Raw genomic sequence first — 20,332 nt, forward strand, 5'->3', positions numbered from 1 at the left:
TTATACTGAAACATCGTTTTTCATCGTTTCACAGATGAATGTGATAGGCCCAATGATTCACAACACTTTCTGCTCTGCTTTGGAATATAAAAATCTTTGATACTTTCAAAGTTATATATTAACTTACGTGACTCTTTTGACGACTTCATCTAGACTAGGAATATACTGGAGCTGGTTCTAAATACTTCGATTTCTAATTTTATGTGCCTGAATTTACGAGCAAGTATTTAAATGTGAACTCAATTGTGAGCGGTAAAACATTACTTTAAAATGTTGATATCAGAATATGGCATGAAGATAAAATGAAATGCATTGTTACAACGTGTAAAAAGCTATAAAATCAGACAAGCTATTAAAAATGTTATACATTTTATTAAATTCAGGATTTAAAATAACAAAATGTCATATTGTCTGCTTGCAAATAGTAGTAAATCAACAAACAAGGTCTATCTTTGGCAGAGAATAGTTGATATTAGAAGAGGCCCAGTTTCACAGATCCACTTTTACAGACAGGTACGACACTCGTCTCCAGCAGCTTCAGTGTTTCCTGTTTCACCTAAAGTATATAGAATATGATTAAGTTCTAAATTATATACAGAGTATTGGCTTCCAATCTTATACAGAAAATTAGCTTCTATAAAATACAGGTCAGCCAAATGCAGAAAATGACTAGCTAATTTATTATATTAAGAGAACTGATCTAATATATACAGTGAATGATTAGTTCAAATTATAATTACATAAGAACATAAGAATTAGGAACAGGAGTAGACCATCTAGCCCCTCAAGCCTGCTCCGCCATTCAACAAGATCATGGCTGGTCTGGCCGTGGACTCAGCTCCACTTACCCGCCCGCTCCCCGTAACCCTTAATTCCCTTATTGGTTAAAAATGTATCTATCTGTGATTTGAATACATTCAATGAGCTAGCCTCAACTGCTTCCTTGGGCAGAGAATTCCACAGATTCACAATCCTCTGGGAGAAGAAATTCCTTCTCAACTCGGTTTTAAATTGGCTCCCCTGTATTTTGAGGCTGTGCCCGTTAGTTCTAGTCTCCCCAACCAGTGGAAACAACTTCTCTGCCTCTATCTTGTCTATCCCTTTCATTATTTTAAATGTTTCTATAAGATCACCCCTCATCCTTCTGAACTCCAACGAGTAAAGACCCAGTCTGCTCAATCTATCATCATAAGGTAACCCTCTCATCTCCGGTATCAGCCTAGTGAATCGTCTCTGAACCCCCTCCAAAGCTAGTATATCCTTCCTTAAGTAAGGCGACCAAAACTGCACGCAGTACTCCAGGTGCGGCCTCACCAATACCCTATACAGTTGCAGCAGGACCTCCCTGCTTTTGTACTCCATCCCTCTCGCAATGAAGGCCAACATTCCATTCGCCTTCCTGATTACCTGCTGCACCTGCAAACTAACTTTTTGGGATTCATGCACAAGGACCCCCAGGTCCCTCTGCACCTCAGCATGTTGTAATTTTTCCCCATTCAAATAATATTCCCTTTTACTGTTTTTTTTTCCAAGGTGGATGACCTCACACTTTCCGACATTGTATTCCATCTGCCAAACCTTAGCCCATTCGCTTAACCTATCCAAATCTCTTTGCAGCCTCTCTGTGTCCTCTACACAACCCGCTTTCCCACTAATCTTTGTGTCATCTGCAAATTTTGTTACACTACACTCTGTCCCCTCTTCCAGGTCATCTATGTATATTGTAAACAGTTGTGGTCCCAGCACCGATCCCTGTGGCACACCACTAACCACTGATTTCCAACTCGAAAAGGACCCATTTATCCCGACTCTCTGCTTTCTGTTAGCCAGCCAATTCTCTATCCATGCTAATACATTTCCTCTGACTCCGCGTACCTTTATCTTCTGCAGTAACCTTTTGTGTGGCACTTTTTCGAATGCCTTTTGGAAACCTAAATACACCACATTCATCGGTACACCTCTATCCACCATGCTCGTTATATCCTCAAAGAATTCCAGTAAATTAGTTAAACATGATTTCCTCTTCATGAATCCATGTTGCGTCTGCTTGATTGCATTATTCCTATCTAGATATCCCGCTATTTCTTCCTTAATGATAGCTTCAAGCATGTTAAACTAACCGGCCTATAGTTACCTGCCTTTTGTCTGCCCCCTTTTTTTTATATACATGTGTATTCTATCAAGAGCATGATTAGCTCATAATGTATGCAGGAAATTTTTAGTTCATATAATATATACATATATCTATAAAGAAAGCTTGTATTAGATATATATTGGGGGAGTTACCTCCGTTTTTGAAATCTAACTCAGATACTCCTGAGCAGATTTGTTATGAACCAGGAAATTGACGAGCAATGCTTTGAAACAGAGAACAAATGCTATAAACTTTTGTCCTCCACCTGACTCAGTTTGCTTAATTTTTAAAAAAAGCCTCTCTACCAAGTACCTTCCCCCGGCACAAACACCATCCATTTCAAATATATTGATTCTGAGATGGTCCCTGGGTTTATGGATTAAATGTAAACCTCTTCTTTGATACCTGCCAAATGACATCAGCAACCATTCCCCCTAAATTGTCAGGAGTGGTGTTGTGATTTATAAGTTTATATTAGATTTTCAGCTTCGTCTCCTGGGCAGACCCCTGACCCATTGTAGAACCTGCCCAATTTTCATTCCATTCCATTAAAAAAATGACAGATTAACTCAATGGAGCATTTCCTTTGTATAGTATTCTGTGTTAAAATGACTAAACTTAAATTGGTGACTCTTGACAAAGGCTTTTAACTTAACACGTTAGTAAGAGCCACCATATTATTCTTGTAACAAAACAAATCTTCGACATCTCAATTTACTTTTATTTGCCAATGGATAGATTTATTAGCTGCACAGAACTATGAAACAAATCATGATTTGGGGCTTCATTAGCCAGTTGTGCTTGCTGAATAATTATTTCTACAGCTGTAAATTATGCCAGATGTTAAATTATATTTCAGATCTACTTATGGTTATAAAATGACTAACTTTTTCAAGTTAGACAACTTACTGAACTGGATCCAATTAATGTGCAGTCTGTGCAGGATGATACATGAATGTGATACTTTCATTAGATACCGTACATATTGGAAGCAGGTATTTTATTCACACTTGTATATAAACATGTCCGTTCATGGGTACTTTGGTAAGTTATACATACCTCTGGAATATCCATTAATCTTCTGAACTTCTGATCACGCCAATTCCAATCAAGGATTACATACTTCAGAGACTGCAGACTGAGTCCGTCTGGACAATAGGAAAGAGTTCACAATCATTAGTTATGCTGATTGTCATCACTTCAGTTTTGAACTGCTAATTACAAGTCGTCTTGGGAGCAGATTAATTTTAATAAAATCGTCCTTTATGTAAGTGTGCAGTTCCTGTCCAGCGACATAATAAATGGGAAAGACTGCCCTGAACCCCACTATTTCTATTCATAATGTCACTGATGTGGAATACTGTGATGTCATGACAGTCGGAGAGATGGTTACAAAATGTCCTCTTCCAGACTCTCACTAAGCAGCAATTCTGAAGTACACAACCTGTTACAAGGGACAAATGAGAGACACAAGTACCAGTACAGTAATTGTCCTTTATAACATTTTGGGGTTTGGGGAAATTTAGGTGCATCTGTTTCCCCTTTAAAATAAATTCTATCACAGGTTGTGTCTGACAAAGTGTCTAGAGCATGAACTTGTCATCACCAACACCTTGTTCCGCCAGTGGGACAAATACAAGGCAGCGTGGCAGCACCTTCGCTCCAAACACTTGCACCTGCTCGACTATGTCATCGTCCGAGCCAGGGATCGCAAGGATGTGCGCATCACCCGTGCCATGACAGGAGCTGACGCCTGCTGGACGGACCACCGCCTAATCCGATCCATCATCGACATTAACATAACCCCAAAGCGAAGGGGGCAGCAGAAGCAGTGTCGCAAAAAAATCAATGCCGGGGCACTTAAGGACCAGCTAAGAGAGCCCTTTACAATCAGCGCCTCACAGCTAACCTGGCGTGCCTTGATGACCCCGAGATGCAGAATGTCCACAGTGCTTGGTCTGCCCTCCAGGCCTCCATTACCAGTGTCTGTAAAGAGACGTTCGGAAACTCAACCAGGAAACACCAGGACTGATTTGATGAGAATGATCTGGAGATTCAAGAACTAATAGATTGCAAGCGTAGGGCATTTCTGAGCCTTAAACAGCAACCCAACTCGGGAGCAGCAAAGCAGCATTACAGACGGCTAAAGGCTAAGGTACAACAAAAAACCTGGGACCTAAAGAACAGGTGGTGGATGGAGAAAGCACTGGAGATACAGCAGCTGGCCGACAGCCATGATGTGCGAGGATTCTTCACCGCAGTCAAGGCCACATACGGTCCAAACACCCAAGGCCCCACCCCACTCCTGGCCAAGAACGGGGAAACACTCATCAAGGACACCGAGGCAGTCAGGGCCCGCTGGAAGGAACACTTCGAAGATCTCCTCAATCGAGACTCTGCCTTTGACTCGAGTGTTCTCGACTCCATTCTGCAGCATGCCACCCACCACCACCTCAGTGAGACCCCAACATTGCACGAGGTAGAAAAGGCCATAAGACAGCTAAAAAACAACAAGGCTGCGGGATAGGATGGAATCCCTGTTGAGACACTGAAGTATGGCGGAGAGGCTCTACTGGCGCGAATACACGACCTCATCTCTCTCATCTGGAGGGAGGAGAGCATGCCTGGAGATCTTAGAGATGCAGTGATCGTGACCATCTTTAAAAAAAGGGGACAAATCCGACTGCAGCAACTACAGAGGAATCCCCCTGCTATCAACCACTGGGAAAGTCGGCGCTAGATTCCTCCTCGACCGTCTTCTCCCCGTGGCCGAGGAGCTCCTCCCGGAGTCGCAGTCCGGATTTCGTCCCCTCCGGGGCACAACGCTTATGAGTTTTGCAGCGCGACAGCTGCAGGAAAAATGCAGGGAACAGCGCCAGCTCTTATACATGGCCTTCTTCGACCTTACAAAGGCCTTTGACACTGTCAACCGCAAGGTTCTATGGAGCATCCTCCGTTTCGGATGTCCCCAAAAGTACGTCACCATCCTCCACCTGCTCCACGACGACATGCAGGCCGTGATCCCTACCAACGGATCCATCACAGACCCAATCCACGTCCGGACTGGGGTCAAGCAGGGCTGCGTCATCGTCCCAACCCTCTTCTCAATCTTGCTCGCTGCCACGGTCCACCTCACAGTTGATAAGTTCCCCGCTGGAGTGGAACTAAACTACAGAACCAGTGGGAAGCTGTTCAACCTTCGCCGTCTCCAGGCCAGATCCAAGACCACCCCAACCTCTGTCGTCGAGCTACAGTACGCGGACGACGCCTGTGTCTGTGCACACACAGAAGCTGAACTCCAGGACATAGTCGACGTATTTACCAAGACGTATGAAAGCATGGGCCTTACGCTAAACATTAGTAAGACAAAGGTCCTCCACCAACCTGTCCTCGCAACACAGCACTGCCCCCCAGACATCAAGATCCACGGCGTGGTCCTAGACAATATAGACCACTTCCCCTATCTCGGGAGCCTCCTATCAACAAGAGCAGGCATTGACGACGAGATCCAACACCACCTCCAGTGCACCAGTGCAGCCTTCGGCCGCCTGAGGAAAAAAGAGTGTTTGAAGACCAGGCCCTCAAAACTGTCACCAAGCTCATAGTCGACAGGGCCGTAGTAATACCCACCCTCCTGTATGGCTCAGAGACGTGGACCATGTACAGTAGATACCTCAAGTCGCTGGAGAAATACCACCAGCGATGTCTCCGCAAAATCCTACAAATCACCTGGGAGAACAGATGCACAAACATTAGCGCCGTTATCCAGGCCAACATCCCCAGCACTGAAGCACTGACCACACTTGATCAGCTCCGCTGGGCAGGTCACATAATTCACATGCCAGACACGAGACTTCCAAAGCAAGCGCTCTATTCGGAACTCGTCCACGGCAAACGAGCAAAAGGCGGGCAGAGAAAACGTTACAAGGACACCCTCAAAGCCTCCCTGATAAAGTGCGACATCCCCACTGACACCTGGGAGTCCCTGGCCATACACCGCCCTAAGTGGAGGAAGTGCATTCGGGAGGACGCTGAGCTCCTCGAGTATTGTCGCCGAGAGCATGCAGAGATCAAGCACAGGCAGTGGAAGGAGTGTGCGGCAAACCAGGCTCCCTGCCCACCCTTTCCCTCAACGACTATCTGTCCCACCTGTGACAGAGACTGTGGTCCTCGTATTGGACTGTACAGCCACCTAAGAACTCATGCTAAGAGTGGAAGCAAGTCTTCCTCGATTCCGAAGGACTGCCTAAGGTGGTGATGTATAATGACAACAATTCAGTCTACATGGAATTCAAATTAAAATAAAACATATAATTTAAGGTATAATTATATAATAATAAACCAGACTTTGTGTGTACAGTCTTGACACTGAAACATAGACATGACTTAATTTTGCCTTGTCTATTTCAGTCAGTTTATGCTTCAATTCTGGCACAACACCCAAGAATAAGACTTAATTTCTAAACCCAAGATGTGCGAAAACAAATAGCTACAGGGATTGCAATTTTAACTGTAGATGTGCCAATATTCTTTCACTTGTATTGGATGCAAAAAGAAATATATGTAAGCCTGAAGGGACAAAGACAAATGAAAATTTAACTCGCTAATCTTTCAGAGAGACACTCTCCTCTTCCACGTACCCCAATTCATATTGGCATTTTTCTCCTTCCTCAATTCAACCTGGGACTCTTCTCATCTTCCAACCCCATTCAAACTATTACACATCTTCCACTCCCCGCAAAGCTACCATTCTTCTTATCCTCTATCTTCTGTTCAGGTTGGCACTCTTCCACCTCAACCCCAGCTGATTCTGGCACTCTCCTTCCCTACTTCCATCAGTTAATGGTCGCATTCTCCAAAATCACCACCCCGGGCCAAACCTCCCAGCTTCTACCCCATTCTCCCTCCCCACCAGTTAATGGTAGCATTCTCCATCCTCCCCCATCACAAAGCATAGGTCCGGCCTTCTGCTCCATTCTCTTCCCCCCACATTGCCATCCAGTTTCCTCTCGCTTTCATAGTCGTTCATTTTCCTCTCCGCTTTCCCGCTCCTTCATTATCATCTATTTCCTCCTTCATTGCCATCCATTCCTCTGCCCTTTATTGACCATTCATTTCCTCCCTTGCCCTTTCCTCAGATCATTCCTGCTTCGATGGGGCTATTAATGGATCAGACAGAGGACCCTTTCTCCTCAAAACCTCTCCTCATGTTAATTCTGGCCTCTGTATACTATAGGTGGGAATTGGTGCAAGAAGAATGCAGTAGTGTGAGGCCCGGGAGATTTTCGGCTTGAAACTGGCAGGAAGCCATAACTGGCCAGCAGGCAAGAGCGCAATGCCAGTCAGCAGGTGGCAGCTGGTAAGGGATGGGATTTCGGGAGAGGTTTACGATGGGGAATGAGGGGGGAGAGGGAGGTGAGAGGAAAGACTGGGGCAGTGGGGCTCGAAAGAGCACTCCTGCTTCTCCTGGTCCCACAAGTAAGATTATTTAAAAAAATTTTAAACTTTCCTTTTTAGCCTGCTAGGTTGGTCTGGTGGAAAAATGCAAACAATTCCACACTCAGACCTTCAGTTAAGATAGCAGTTGGGGCTGGTTTGCATAAAGAATGAGCCCACTAGTTTCCAGTGGGTGTCCTTCTCGTCTACTCAGAAGAGCAGGTTAAAATTGCAGCCCGAGGGATCGGTATGGTATGTTGGCGGGTGAGTCCCACGGGCGATTTTAAATGTAATGTCCACAGGACCGGAAGGGTTAAAATCATCCCGCAATTGTATGCAAAATAACTACCGATTAACTCTCTGAATAGACTGAAGAGGCAAAAATAGACTGAATTACACAGCATAGGACTTTCTACCTCGCTCTATCAGGTTTCTAATCCTTCCTGGTGTTCCTACACCTAGATGTATGACCCCCTTCGCGAGCCATTTTATCTGTTCTTCTACCTGGATGAGAAAGTGAACAGGATTAGTTACTGTAATAAACTGTAACACTACAAAGTAGATATGGATTGTAAAAATCTAGACAGACAAGTGATTCAAAAAATGATCTTGTTTCACTTGTCAGTGACCAAGGAGTAACTGACATGCCACTGATGTCACAAATACTGGCAAGTAAGCGAGATTAGCAGCAAAATGGAACAAATACCTGTACTTGGAATCCTTATTGTGCCGATACAAACAATGGCGGAGAAATTCGGTTAGCACTGGAAACCAGTGCAAAACAGGTGACACGCTTGAAGAGATCAGCCTGAGGCGCACTGGAAATTTGGCCTTGGAACTCATTTCCATAAAACAAGCGAGCTGCGGGTGCCAATTGGGCAATATAGTGCAGCTTGCCGAATTGTGAAAATTGGCTGGTTCCAATGCCAAATCAGCCCACAGGTTAAATTCTGGGGTGGATGTGGAGGCAAAGGAGAATGGGGGTGGATGTTTCAGGCAGGTGTCCTGAACATTTGGATGTTGCTGGCTTCTAATTTGGCAGCTGGTATACTCCGGATAAGATTGGACACGGGGAATCATGCCTGGAAATTGGTCCCCCTAGCTATTTTCCGCCCAATCGTGACTGGAACCAATTTCTCTCCCACTGTTTCAAGTAAAGTTTTCACGCTATTTTCTCATTAAATTATTCATCTGCTGCTACTTTGAAAAAGTGAAAAGAATTCGTTTAGGGCGAATATTTCCTAAATTCTCTGTGACTGCTGACAGATTTACTTTTACGTGTCTCGAGGATTCTGCAACATTTATCTCACTTTTCAAATGAAACTGGGATACAAAGCTGAACCAAATATGGACTGAAAATATTGCATTTTGTGCAGTCACTTTGTTTATTGTTAGCTGATTGGACCAGGCAAAATAGTTTGTTATCAAGTGTTCATTGAAGCGAGGGCTGGGCTCCTCTATAGACTATAATGGAGTGGAGGAAATGTTTGTGATAGTAAAGTTCTACTACATTTTGTTAAAAACATGCAACGGCTTCTTTTGGTAGTGGCCATTAAATGCACACGAGAAGTAATTGCTGCCAAATTATTTTACCAGTTCACATTCAGTCCATCAGATAAAAGTAAAATGAACCCTCATGATCATCTATCACCGATTAAAAGTTAGCTGAAATAATGCAAATTCTAATGAGATTCATGCTTACCTTTATATGTTTTGCAAACAATTTTAGAGTCTTACAGTCACCTTTAAAAGCTGTAATCAGTCTGCCAAAACAAATAAGATAAAATCGCTGCAGTCATGGCCTGTTTACTTTAATTGGGTTAAAGCCTGCATTTAATAAGCTCAGAGAGGAATGTTGTATGAGCATGTTAAGTGTACAGGAGCAAAATTGGGTGGATGATATACCGCATGTTATTATAACAGAGAAATTTGCACTGTGTGAAGTAAACATTCTTTCCATCCAAACACAATTGACCATTTCTTCTCCTCCAGTTTTCTCCCATTACCAACCCCCTTCCAGAAACCAGCAGCTCATCCTGGGCTTCAGCTCCTTGGTTAGAAATGACCCATCAGTACTATGACCAGGTGACAGATCCTCACATCAGAACCTGGTCTATAAGAGTTGAATATCAACTGCTCATGGGGCTATTTAGCCCACCACACCCATTATCTTCGCTGATTATAGGAAAGATATTATTACGTTGACAGGATACAGAGCAAGACAACAAGATGGTACTAGGGCCGGAAATTCAAGTCGTGCCACAATGTGGGTAAAATGAATGGGGCAACAACTCCACATGCAGACCTGAGGCCCAAGTGAAATTCAACTTCAGACCTCATTTAAATGCCACCAGCACGCTGCTGGCACCAAAGAGGCAATTAGGCTGAAGCTGGTCAAGCTGACTCATTCACAGTAGTGAATAAAGATCCGAGTCTGGGTTCAGAGACAATTCAGTCTGCTTATGGAAACCGCCATTTAGCTGTGAAGTGTTAGGGAAAAAAACCCAAAAAAGTAATAGCTGGCAAGTATAATTTTGCATGGAAGTGTGTGTAAGAAGTTGACAGCACTACAGTAACAATTGTACTGCACTTCCAAAAATAGCCTACAGTAATGTAAAAATGCTGAAATAAAAAGTGATTCTGACAAAAGGTCTTCGACCCGAAACATTAACTCTGTTTCTCTCTCCACAGTTGCTGTCTGACCTGCTGCGCATAGCCAGCATTTTCTGTTTTTATTTCAGATTTTCAGCATCCGCAGCATTTTGCTTTTGTATTAATGTAAAAATGCTTCTAGGTGAAATTTTGTAAAAGCTTAGCTTAGTGGTAGCACGCCTGTCTCTGAGCCAGAAGGCTGTGGGATCAATCTCCAATCCAGGACTTGAATACATATTTAAGACTGACATTTCAGTGCAGTACTGAGAAGTGTTTTATTGATGGAGGTGCCCTCTTTTGGGTGAGACATTAAATTGAGGTCCCGTCTCCCTATTCAGTGGACATATAAGAGCCCACAGTGCTACTTGATAGGAGGACGGCAGTTCTCCTGGTGTCTTTACCAAGTTTTATTCCTCACTCAACACCATCAAAACAGATTAATTAGTGAATAGTATAGATGCATTTAAGGGGAGGCTAGACAAGCAAGAAGGGAATAGAGGGTTATGCTGATAGATTAAGATGAGAAAAGACAGGAGGAGGCTCAAGTGGGTAATGAACTGGTTGGGCTGAATGGCCTGTTTTTGTGCCATATACCCCATACAATGCTATGTGGAACCTTATTATCTGCAAATTAGTTGCTGCCTTTTCATACATAACAATGTTACTGCACTTCAGGAAAAAAAAGTAATTAGTTGGCTGTGAGGTGCTTTGGATGTCCTGAGGTCATGAAAGTTCTTTCTTTACCTGATCATTTCAAGGGCTCGAAGGGCAGAGCTGCATATTATCAACATCAGCACAGATTTGTTCTCTGTGTGGTTCTTGCACAACTTCACCCACTTGGGACAAACTGTAGATAGACAGACACCCTCTTAAACAATCTTTTTAAATAGCAGACATTTAGTATATTTATCAAATCTATACTATATGGAAAGAAATTTCAAACATGGCCAAAAGTTTTCTTAAATTCACGGTAAATACCTATCAACTCAAGTACAGGATTTCAAAAAAATCTATTTAAATGAACAAAAAATGAGATGAAGAAAATTCTAAAGATATTTAAACCCTCATAAATGCACACTTTGATGCTTATTATTTTTCAGATTACACTCAAATCCCGTAATCGTTTTAAAGACCCCGATTAGATCATCAATATTCTAAATTCAAGGGATTACAAATCTGATAAGGCGTTTAGCATTTTAAAATGCTGAGTGGCTTCTGTAGCCTTCAAACAAGCTGCATGTTTCAGTTATGTGGTGGGTCTGCAAACATTTACTGCAGTACATTTCCAAAATTAATTCTCTACTGAAACACAGAAATATGTGAATCTCCAGAGGATCCGAATAGATATTTTATTTGTTACAGTAATGCGAAACTTAAGACGGTCAGGATTGAGCTACACTAAAAGGTGACTGAATGTGAAGGTTTAGATGGATATGAGCATCATCCTTCACAAGCCAACAATTTGCGTTTCCAACTTTAAAATTCCACAAAGTACAATTTTAAACTGAAACTGGGCAACATAAAACAAGTAAAGGACACTGTGAAGAGGCATTTGATTCTTATTTCTGAAAAACCTGTAGTAAAAGAATGATGCGTAACCCAGTATAAAATCACAGCAAACCTGTCCAATTCTATCAGATTAGGCTGTGCCTATGCTGCAGCTACTGAGCCCAGAGCACTGTATGACAGCTGCAACCCTAATTAAACTGAAGGATGACCTCAGTCTGATTGACATTGAGGGAAGAAACAACAGATCTTTCGATGCTTGTGCAGAGCTCTGCTTCCTCATAATTTCAATGTGAGGAGGGCGCAGGCGGGAGCATCTGCTTTGGCCCAACTTTAAATGATTCCAAAACAAAGATTTAAAACTTTCCAGGAGGTTGAATGGCAAAATTGTCCCTGCCTGGACACTTTTAAAATGTGGTTTTGGACTAGGCTATACAGATATACTGCAGCTGATATGAACTTGAGTGCTGTGTAATGGTTCCGCATGAATTAGCTTTTGTGCAGCCAGGATTAGATCAGTGTTTGGAACCTGAGTTTTACTGCCAATTTTCAGTGTCAGAATGTGGAGTATAACTGTGCCCTTAGTTATTCCTTTATCTGTACTAAATAAAGTCCAGCTAATATCTATGAGACTAGTGTGAAATAAATAATGGAATTTAGTCTTGAGAGTTCAAACATTATAATAAAGTTGAGTAGTATATAAAAATACACTTCATTTGATTATTAATTATGGTGAAGCAAATGCTTCCTTTCATAAGTAGTGGAATAGCTGGATTTTTGTTCTACATCTGATCTGTCTCCAAACCGAAATGACTGAAAGAAAACTTTACTAACTTAAAATTCCGATAAACAGTCATAACTATTTACATGTACATTGTTCTTAGTAAGAATTTAAATGAGAAGATACCACTACAAGCCAGAAATTGGCAGTGTGCTCTCATTACAATAGTTTTGAGATAATTTAGGAGTAGAATATTGATCCAAATTTGACTCTCCTATTTTTTCACAATTCAAACGGCGGCAAAAAGATGTCCCGGGATTCTGGCCCCTCTGCCGACTCTCCCGGGACCTGGCGTGGCGTGGAGAGTCCATTGGGTGGCGGAGCTATGGCCCTGCGCCTAAAAGAATGCCGGCAGCTGTTCGCATGCGCAGTAGAGCGTTCGCGCATGCGCAGTAGCTCCTCCCATGATTGTGATGATGCATGCCTGCAGCATGGGACCCAACACGTCCCACCCCTATCCCGGGCTGAGTGGTCTGCCGGTCGCTGCTTTCCCTCAGAGAGAAGTCCAGTCCGGAGAGAAGTCAAGTCCCTCGGAGAGAGAAGTCAAGTCCCTCGGAGAGAGCAGTCAGTCCCTCGGAGAGAGCAGTCAGTCCCTCGGAGAGAGCAGTCAGTCCCTCGGAGAAAGCAGTCAGTCCCTCGGAGAGAGCAGTCAGTCCCTCGGAGAGAGCAGTCAGTCCACGGAGAGAAAAGGTCAGTCCTCGGAGAGAGAAGGTCAGACCGCGGAAAGAAGTCCTGGAAGTCGTCGGAGAGAAGTCCTGGAAGTCCTCGGAGAGAAGTCCTGGAAGTCCTCGGAGAGAAGTCCTGGAAGCTCTCGGCGAGAAGTCCTCGGAGAATCGGAGTCGGAGAGGAGTCGGCCCGCTGACCTCCCAGGCCGAGTTAGGAAGGTAGGACTTAAGTTTTATTTTTTTATTTATTATTGATGGTTTTTATGCTTCTTGAATGTTGTTGTGTTTAGTGCTTTGCAATGTCCTCTCCGCTTCCCTTCCCCCCCTATCTCTGGCTACCTGCGCTGATTTCTTAACTCTCCACAAGGGTTTTCTGTGCGGCCACAAGTTAGTTTGGAGCAACTATTAGCTGCCCAAACTGGCTTAAATGGCCAAAACAGGAGTAGGTGGCTGGTAACGCACCCTTTTGAAAAAAAGACTAAACTAAAAAAAATCCTAACTAACTCACTCACACTGGCGCAAATTAAACGTGCAGAATGGGGATCTTTAAGATACTCCAGATTTTGAAAAATCAAGTTGCTCCAAAATAAAACAGAGCAACTCCTGGGCAAATTTGGGCCCATTGTCTGTAATAATGGGCTCAAAATTGGCCAGGAGCTGCTCCGTTTTTTTGAAGCAACTTTTCTGGAGTACCTTAAAAATCCCCATTTTTCACATTCAATTTGCGCCAGTGTGAGTGAGTTAGTTATGATTTTTTAAGTTTTTCTCAAAAGGAGGCGTTATCAGCCACCTACGCCAGTTTTGGCCATTTAGGCCACTTTGGCCAGCTAATAGCTATTCCAAATCTACTTAGGCCAGCGTATGTGGCCACTTCAGAAAATCCTTGTGGAGAGTTAAGAAATCAGTGCAGGTAGCTACATCGGAGGCCAGAAGAAATTAATGACTTGACTAAAGAATGTGAATAGGATCAAACAGTTATACACGACATCATATGACAAACTTCGCAAAGTTAATTTACTATACAACAGAAGCATTCATGGAAGCTTAAACTATAAAAATAAAAGAAGTAAAAGATAGTTGAATTAAATTGCCCTAATTTCACAACTAATTTAAACAACTATTTGTTTGCAATGATTATACTGGGCCAAAATTGAGCCCATATTATCTAAATAAAGTCTACTTCAATAAATAAGACATTCTCTTAGTGTTCCTCCGTCAATTATGTTCTTCTTTCACAATAGCACCAGGTGAATAGGCTTGACAAATGGTCACCACTATTCACAAGAGACAAACCATAGTTACATAATTTTTTCAAAATATCCAAATAAAAAATAGAAGTAAGTCCTACCCTACCTTCATCTTCAGCCCGGGGAGGCAACGGGCCAGCCTGTGCAGTAGGCCACTCGGCCTGGGATAGGGGCGGGACACACCAACCGCCGGTATGATAATGATAATAATCAGGTCCCACTCTGCAGCAACACACTGAGAGGCTGGGGGCGAGGAGCTACTGTACATATGCGCACACTCCAACATGCATGTGCAGACGTCCTGGAACTGTTTTCAGCGTGGGACGCTGGCTCCGCCCCCGACCTGACTGGCCATGCTGCATGAAGACCAGGGAGAGGCTGGACAGCAGTCAAAGTGGGGAGCGATTTTTTCAGAGTACTTTTCAACGCAGAAAAGCGGCGCATCTCCGGTGAGTGCGTCAATTTTGAGCCTAATAATATTAAATGTACGCCAGGACCAATTATGAGCGGTGATAAACATTTCACACGTACGGCTGACTGGGTATTTTCTGACGAAAGGTCATCGACCTGAAATGTTAACTCTGTTTCTCTCTCCACAGATGCTGCCTGACCTGCTAAGTATTTCCAGTATTTTCTGTTTTTATTTTAGATTTCCAGTATTTTGCCTTTGTTTGGGTCTATTTTTATTTGTTTTTGGGATATGGGAGGCAGCATTTATTGCCCATTCTTGGCTGCCTTGAAGACATTAATAGTCAACTATATAATGTGGGGCTACAGTCACTTGCAAATCAGACCAGAGAGGGCAGTAGGCTCCCTTCCCTGAAGGACACGAGTAAACCATTTGGGTTTTTGAATCAGTCTATTTTCTGGTGCTCCCTAAGTACAGGTGCAACATCCCAAATCTGGAATTCTAAAAACCGGAATTGTCCGAAAACCGGACATTGTGCAGATCACAGGAGTCATCGTCTGGAATCCGGAAATATTTCCCGGAAACCAGACTTTTAAACTATACATACCTTTTCAAAGATAAATCCAGAAAAATACGCAATCCGGCACGGCCCGGCCTCGAAGTTGCCGGATTGGGACTGTTGGATTTTCTGCTCTGAAATCCAGAAATACCTGAAAGTCGGCCCAAGGGTTTCCGGATTCAGGACGTCGGATTTTCTTCTCCGAAATCTGGAAAAACCGGAACGGCCTAGTTTCCGAACGTTGTACCTATACCAGATTTACTGAATTCAATCTCATAACTTTCCATGAGGGGATTTGAATTTACTACCTCTGGGTTGCTAGTCCACTACCATAACCACTAGACTATTGTAGCCTTTGATAATTCACAAGTGACAAGTCACGAATGGTTTATAGTTAGTGCGGTGAAGATTTTCCATTATATTTCACTGGTGACCTAGACACATTCTATTCATACTGGCAGTTCTGTACAGTAGTCTACATTTTCTCTTACAGATTTCAAGTTTCCAAACAATTACAAGTAGGGAGATGTGACAAAAAACATGTTTTTCACCCCCAAGGCCAAACTTGTGGTATAACATGCATTGATTATAGCGCTGTATGTAACCCACTTACCTTGCTTCAGGTAGGAGGACAGAGTATGAGTGAGGTCATTGCTCTGAAGAAAACAAGAATCTGAAAAAACACACAAATAAAACCCCCATGACTATCAAAACAAATATGGATTTTCTACCACATAATGCATAAACTGGCTTAAATCATGTAACTGAATGCTTTTGCTTTAAATTATATTCATATTTCAGCAATCTAACAAATGATACTCCAAAAGCAAAATGCTGCGGATGCAGGAAACCTGAAACAAAAACAGAAAATGCTGGAAATACTCAGCAGGTCAGGCAGCATCTGTGGAGAGAGAAACAGAGTTAATGCTTCAGGTCGATGTCCTTTTGACAGAAGTGGAAAATGTTCGAGATATAATAGGATTTAAGTAAGTGCAGAGGCAGGGAAAGGGGAGGGAAGAACAAGAGAGAAGGTCTGTGATATGGTGGAAGGCAGGAGAGATTAAATGACAAAAAGTATGATTATACAAGGCAAAAGGAGATGGTAATGGGACAAGTAAAGGAACAAATAATGCGTCTAGAATGTGAGAATGGGTACAGCAGAATCATCAACAGCTGCCATCTGAAATAAATCGAGGCAGAGGTTACGGTGTGAAATTGTTGAACTCGATGTTGAGTCTAGAAGGCCGTAAAGGCCTACTAGAATGATATTCCGTATTTTCTGTGGCTGAAATTATGGAGTAGAATCAGAAGAATGTATTGCATGCACAGAGCATTTCAAATATGTCCTGACTGGACTAACAGAAGTAAAATACAATTTTTATTCATAAATACTCTTGTAGTCCTCAATGGGTGTGAGCCTCAGTTTCTATTCGAGAAAATGCGTTCCATACCTGGCAGTTTCAGTTCCTCAAGTTCTATTACAGAGCGTTCATTTTTGAAGTGCTGGATGATCATATTCTGCAAATCAGCCGGTGCAGCAGGTTTTGGAGCAGAGCTTACTAGAATATCGGAGATCTTCTATATTTACAAACCAAACAGATTACCAAGTTTAGAACAGACACTTTATAGCAAAATAAAAAGACACACACACACATCAAATATAATGATCATCTCGCTACATTAACGGCTTGGAAGAAGGGACTGAGTGTAACGTAGCCAAGATTGCTGACAATCCAAAGATGGGAGGAAAAGCAATGCGTGAGGAGGACACAACAAATCTGCAAAAGGACATAGACAGGCTAAGTGAGTGGGCAAAAATTTGGCAGATGGAGTATAATGGTGGAAAGTGTGAGGTCATGCACTTTGGCAGAAAAAAATCAAAGAGCAAGTTATTATTTAAATGGAGAAAGATTGCAAAGTGCCGCAGTACAGCAGGACCTGGGGGTACTTGTGCATGAAACACAAAAGGATGGAGTGATCAGGAAGGCCAATGGTATCTTGGTTTTTATTGCAAAGGGGATGGAATATAAAAGCAGGGAAGTCTTGCTACAGCTATACAAGGTATTAGTGAGGCCACACCTGGAATACTGCATGCAGTTTTGGTTTCCATATTTATGAAAGGATATACTTGCTTTGGAGACAGTTCAGAGAAGGTTCACTAGGTTGATTCCGGGGATTAGGGGGTTAACTTATGAGGAAAGGTTGAGTAGGTTGGGCCTCTACTCATTGGAATTCAGAAGAATGAGAGGTGATCTTATCGAAATGTATAAGATTATGAGGCGGCTTGACAAGGTGGATGCAGAGAGGATGTTTCCACTAATGAGGGAGACTAGAACTAGAGGACATGATCTTAGAATAAAGGACCGCCCATTTAAAATAGAGATGAGGAGGAATTTCTTCTCAGAGGGTTGTAAAATCTGTGGAATTCGCTGCCTAGAGAGCTGTGGAAGCTGGGACATTGAATACATTTAAGACAGAACTAGACAGTTTCTTAAAAGATAGGGGGATAAGGGATTATGGGGAGCGGGCAGGGAAGTGGAGCTGAGTCCATGATCAGATCAACCATGATTTTATTGAGTGGCGGAGCAGGCTCGAGGGGCCGTATGGCCTACTCCTGTTCCTATTTCTTATGTTCTTATCACTAGTTTGGCAACAAATATGTTGTAGTGTTTGTCTCACAAACATGTGGCTACAAGTCAGTGTCACTTTGAACCCTTCTGCCAGCATTAGAAATGAGTTTTGAAAGTTCATGGCGGGGCAGCTATATGAAGGTACTTGCCTTGGAACAGTCTAATTTCTTCATCAATAAAGAAAACTAGTTGCCTCACCCTGCTGTAGCAACATCACCAGATATAGAGTGAGAAATCCACAAAATTGTAAGGAAGTACATTTTGGAGAGAGGATGGAATCAGTGGCAAGGCAACAGGTTTTTAGCAGGAGCCAAAAATGATGGATTTGGTCTTTCTGATGTCAGTTCAAGAAAATTGTGACGTATTCATGACTGGACTTCAGACAGGCAGTCTGACAGCAGGGAGGTGGTCTTGAGGTCACTGGAATTATTGGAGAGGTAGAGTTGGGCACTGTCAGCATAGATATGGAACGTAATTCTGTGCCTGTGGATGATATCATTGAGAGGCAGCATATGGGCAAAGAATAGGGGACCAAGGTCATATCCTTGGAGGACTCCAAAGGTAATGTGCCTCGGTAGGAAGAGAAGCCATTGCCAGAATGCATTGGCTGCATCCAAGCAGGTCGAAGTTGAACCATGCACGAGCAATCCCATGAAGCTGTAAGACAGAGGCGAGGTGATGGAAGAGAATGTGCGGTCGATTGTACTTAACAGCACAAAGAGGTAAAACAGGAATAACACATTGTGGTCACATTCCTGGAAGATGTAATTTGTAACTTGGCCAGGGTAATTTTGGTTTTGATGCTGTGAGCGGGGAAGGGATTCATACAGAGCGCTTTGAGAGAGATGGGCATCAAGGACATATTTGAGGACACGAGAGAGAAAAAGATTAACGTTGGGGCAGTAGATGGAAGGTCACATGGCGAACTTTTTGAAGATGATGATGATGGTAGCTTTAAAAGGAAAAGAAATAATACCTGAGGAAAAGGAGTTATTAACAATGTTGGCAAGCATGGGTGCTAGAAAGGGTAGTTGAGATGTCAGGAGTTATGTGAGGAGGGGATCGAGTAAGCAGGAGGTGGGTCTCATGGAACCTTATTCAATCTACAAATGTTTGCAGTAACTAATTTTCCTTCATCTTTTTGTTCTTCTGCTTAGAGGCTTTTACCTTTCTTCGTCTCTTCTTCTTGGGTGGACATGTGACAGGTTTTTCCTCCACTTTTGGGTCTAAAAAACATTCTGTTTGCTGGAGAGTAAAAATAAATATTATGACTATTATTCGACTGCCTGTACAAGGTAAAGATTCATGTGAGTGCTATCAGTGGGTAATGCCTCGGGACATCAAAAAGACATAGCGGGCTGAAACAGTCATCAAAATGGAATGGAAACACTGTCCCACTTTTGAAAATGATCTCAAGTTCAACAAAATTGAGGAGGTACATCTAAAACTGTGTTTTTCAGGTTACAGAAGTGACCTTTATATGATAGTTTGAACAATTAACAGAATAGTGGGCAATTAACAGAATATTGGTTCCTGAGTTCAATCAATCATTCAACTGCTTGCCACTATGGGCTCAATTTTCCACAGTTATCTGCGCCTTTTTTTAGCATGTGCGCCGATTATTTTGGGCTAAATTAAAATATCCAAGTTTCCCCAAAGTTTGTGCATCAGTGTAACTCAGTTACGATTTTTTTTTAGGTTAGTATTCTGATGTCTGTGCCAGTTTTTCACATTTATGCAAGTTTGGCCAACGTACATTTCTCCTAGGAAGGCGTATGTGACCACTCCGAAAAAACCTTCTGGGCACTTAAGAAAAACCAGCGCACATTAAAAAATCGGCGCAGAAAGACGCCATTGTTTTTATGCGAAGTTTTGGAGGGAGTCAAGAACACATTAAATATATATCATGAAGCTTAATTTTTTTCAAACTTGAAACGCAGAAAATGGAAGTCTAATGCAATTCTTTAATTTTGGATTTTTTTTCCCCCAAAGTGTCATGCCACCACCAAACGTCTCGTCTCCTCACCGGGCTCGAGGGTCGGAGTGTTGGTTGACAGAATCGGTCCCAATCCCGGATACAGGGGCTCGGCTTCAAAAAAAGCCCGTGGAGTGGGGGGTGGAAGCCGAACTGAAAGCATGAGAAGCCTTACACTATGCAGCAGCATCAAAAGAAGCCCGGGGGGTTGGGGTGGTGAAGCCGAGCCCCTGTATCCAGGCGGGGAGCAATTCTGCCGGCCGACCCTCGAGCCCGGTGAGGAGACGTTCGGTCAGTGGTGGGGTCGTACTTTGAAAAAAAATCTAAAATTAAAGAAT

General features: G+C 42.8%; 1 protein-coding gene across 6 annotated transcripts in view; it reads right to left on the bottom strand.

The window, feature by feature from the left end:
- Positions 1 to 350: 350 nt before the first annotated feature.
- Positions 351 to 20,332, bottom strand: part of cmss1 (cms1 ribosomal small subunit homolog) — a 362,453-nt gene continuing 342,471 nt past the window's right edge. For all 6 annotated transcript variants that reach the window (XM_070893711.1, XM_070893708.1, XM_070893709.1 and 3 more), the window contains 8 exons: positions 19,187 to 19,264; positions 16,841 to 16,967; positions 16,003 to 16,062; positions 10,967 to 11,069; positions 9,273 to 9,333; positions 7,987 to 8,074; positions 3,194 to 3,282; positions 351 to 556 (listed from right to left, as the gene is read on the bottom strand). In XM_070893711.1, the coding sequence (XP_070749812.1) occupies positions 473 to 556; positions 3,194 to 3,282; positions 7,987 to 8,074; positions 9,273 to 9,333; positions 10,967 to 11,069; positions 16,003 to 16,062; positions 16,841 to 16,967; positions 19,187 to 19,264 (690 nt within the window). In that variant the 3' untranslated portion in view covers positions 351 to 472. The remainder of the gene's footprint in view (positions 557 to 3,193; positions 3,283 to 7,986; positions 8,075 to 9,272; positions 9,334 to 10,966; positions 11,070 to 16,002; positions 16,063 to 16,840; positions 16,968 to 19,186; positions 19,265 to 20,332) is intronic.

Source organism: Pristiophorus japonicus, chromosome 11, assembly GCF_044704955.1.
Source record: "Pristiophorus japonicus isolate sPriJap1 chromosome 11, sPriJap1.hap1, whole genome shotgun sequence".
NCBI classification, from domain to species: Eukaryota; Metazoa; Chordata; class Chondrichthyes; family Pristiophoridae; genus Pristiophorus; species Pristiophorus japonicus.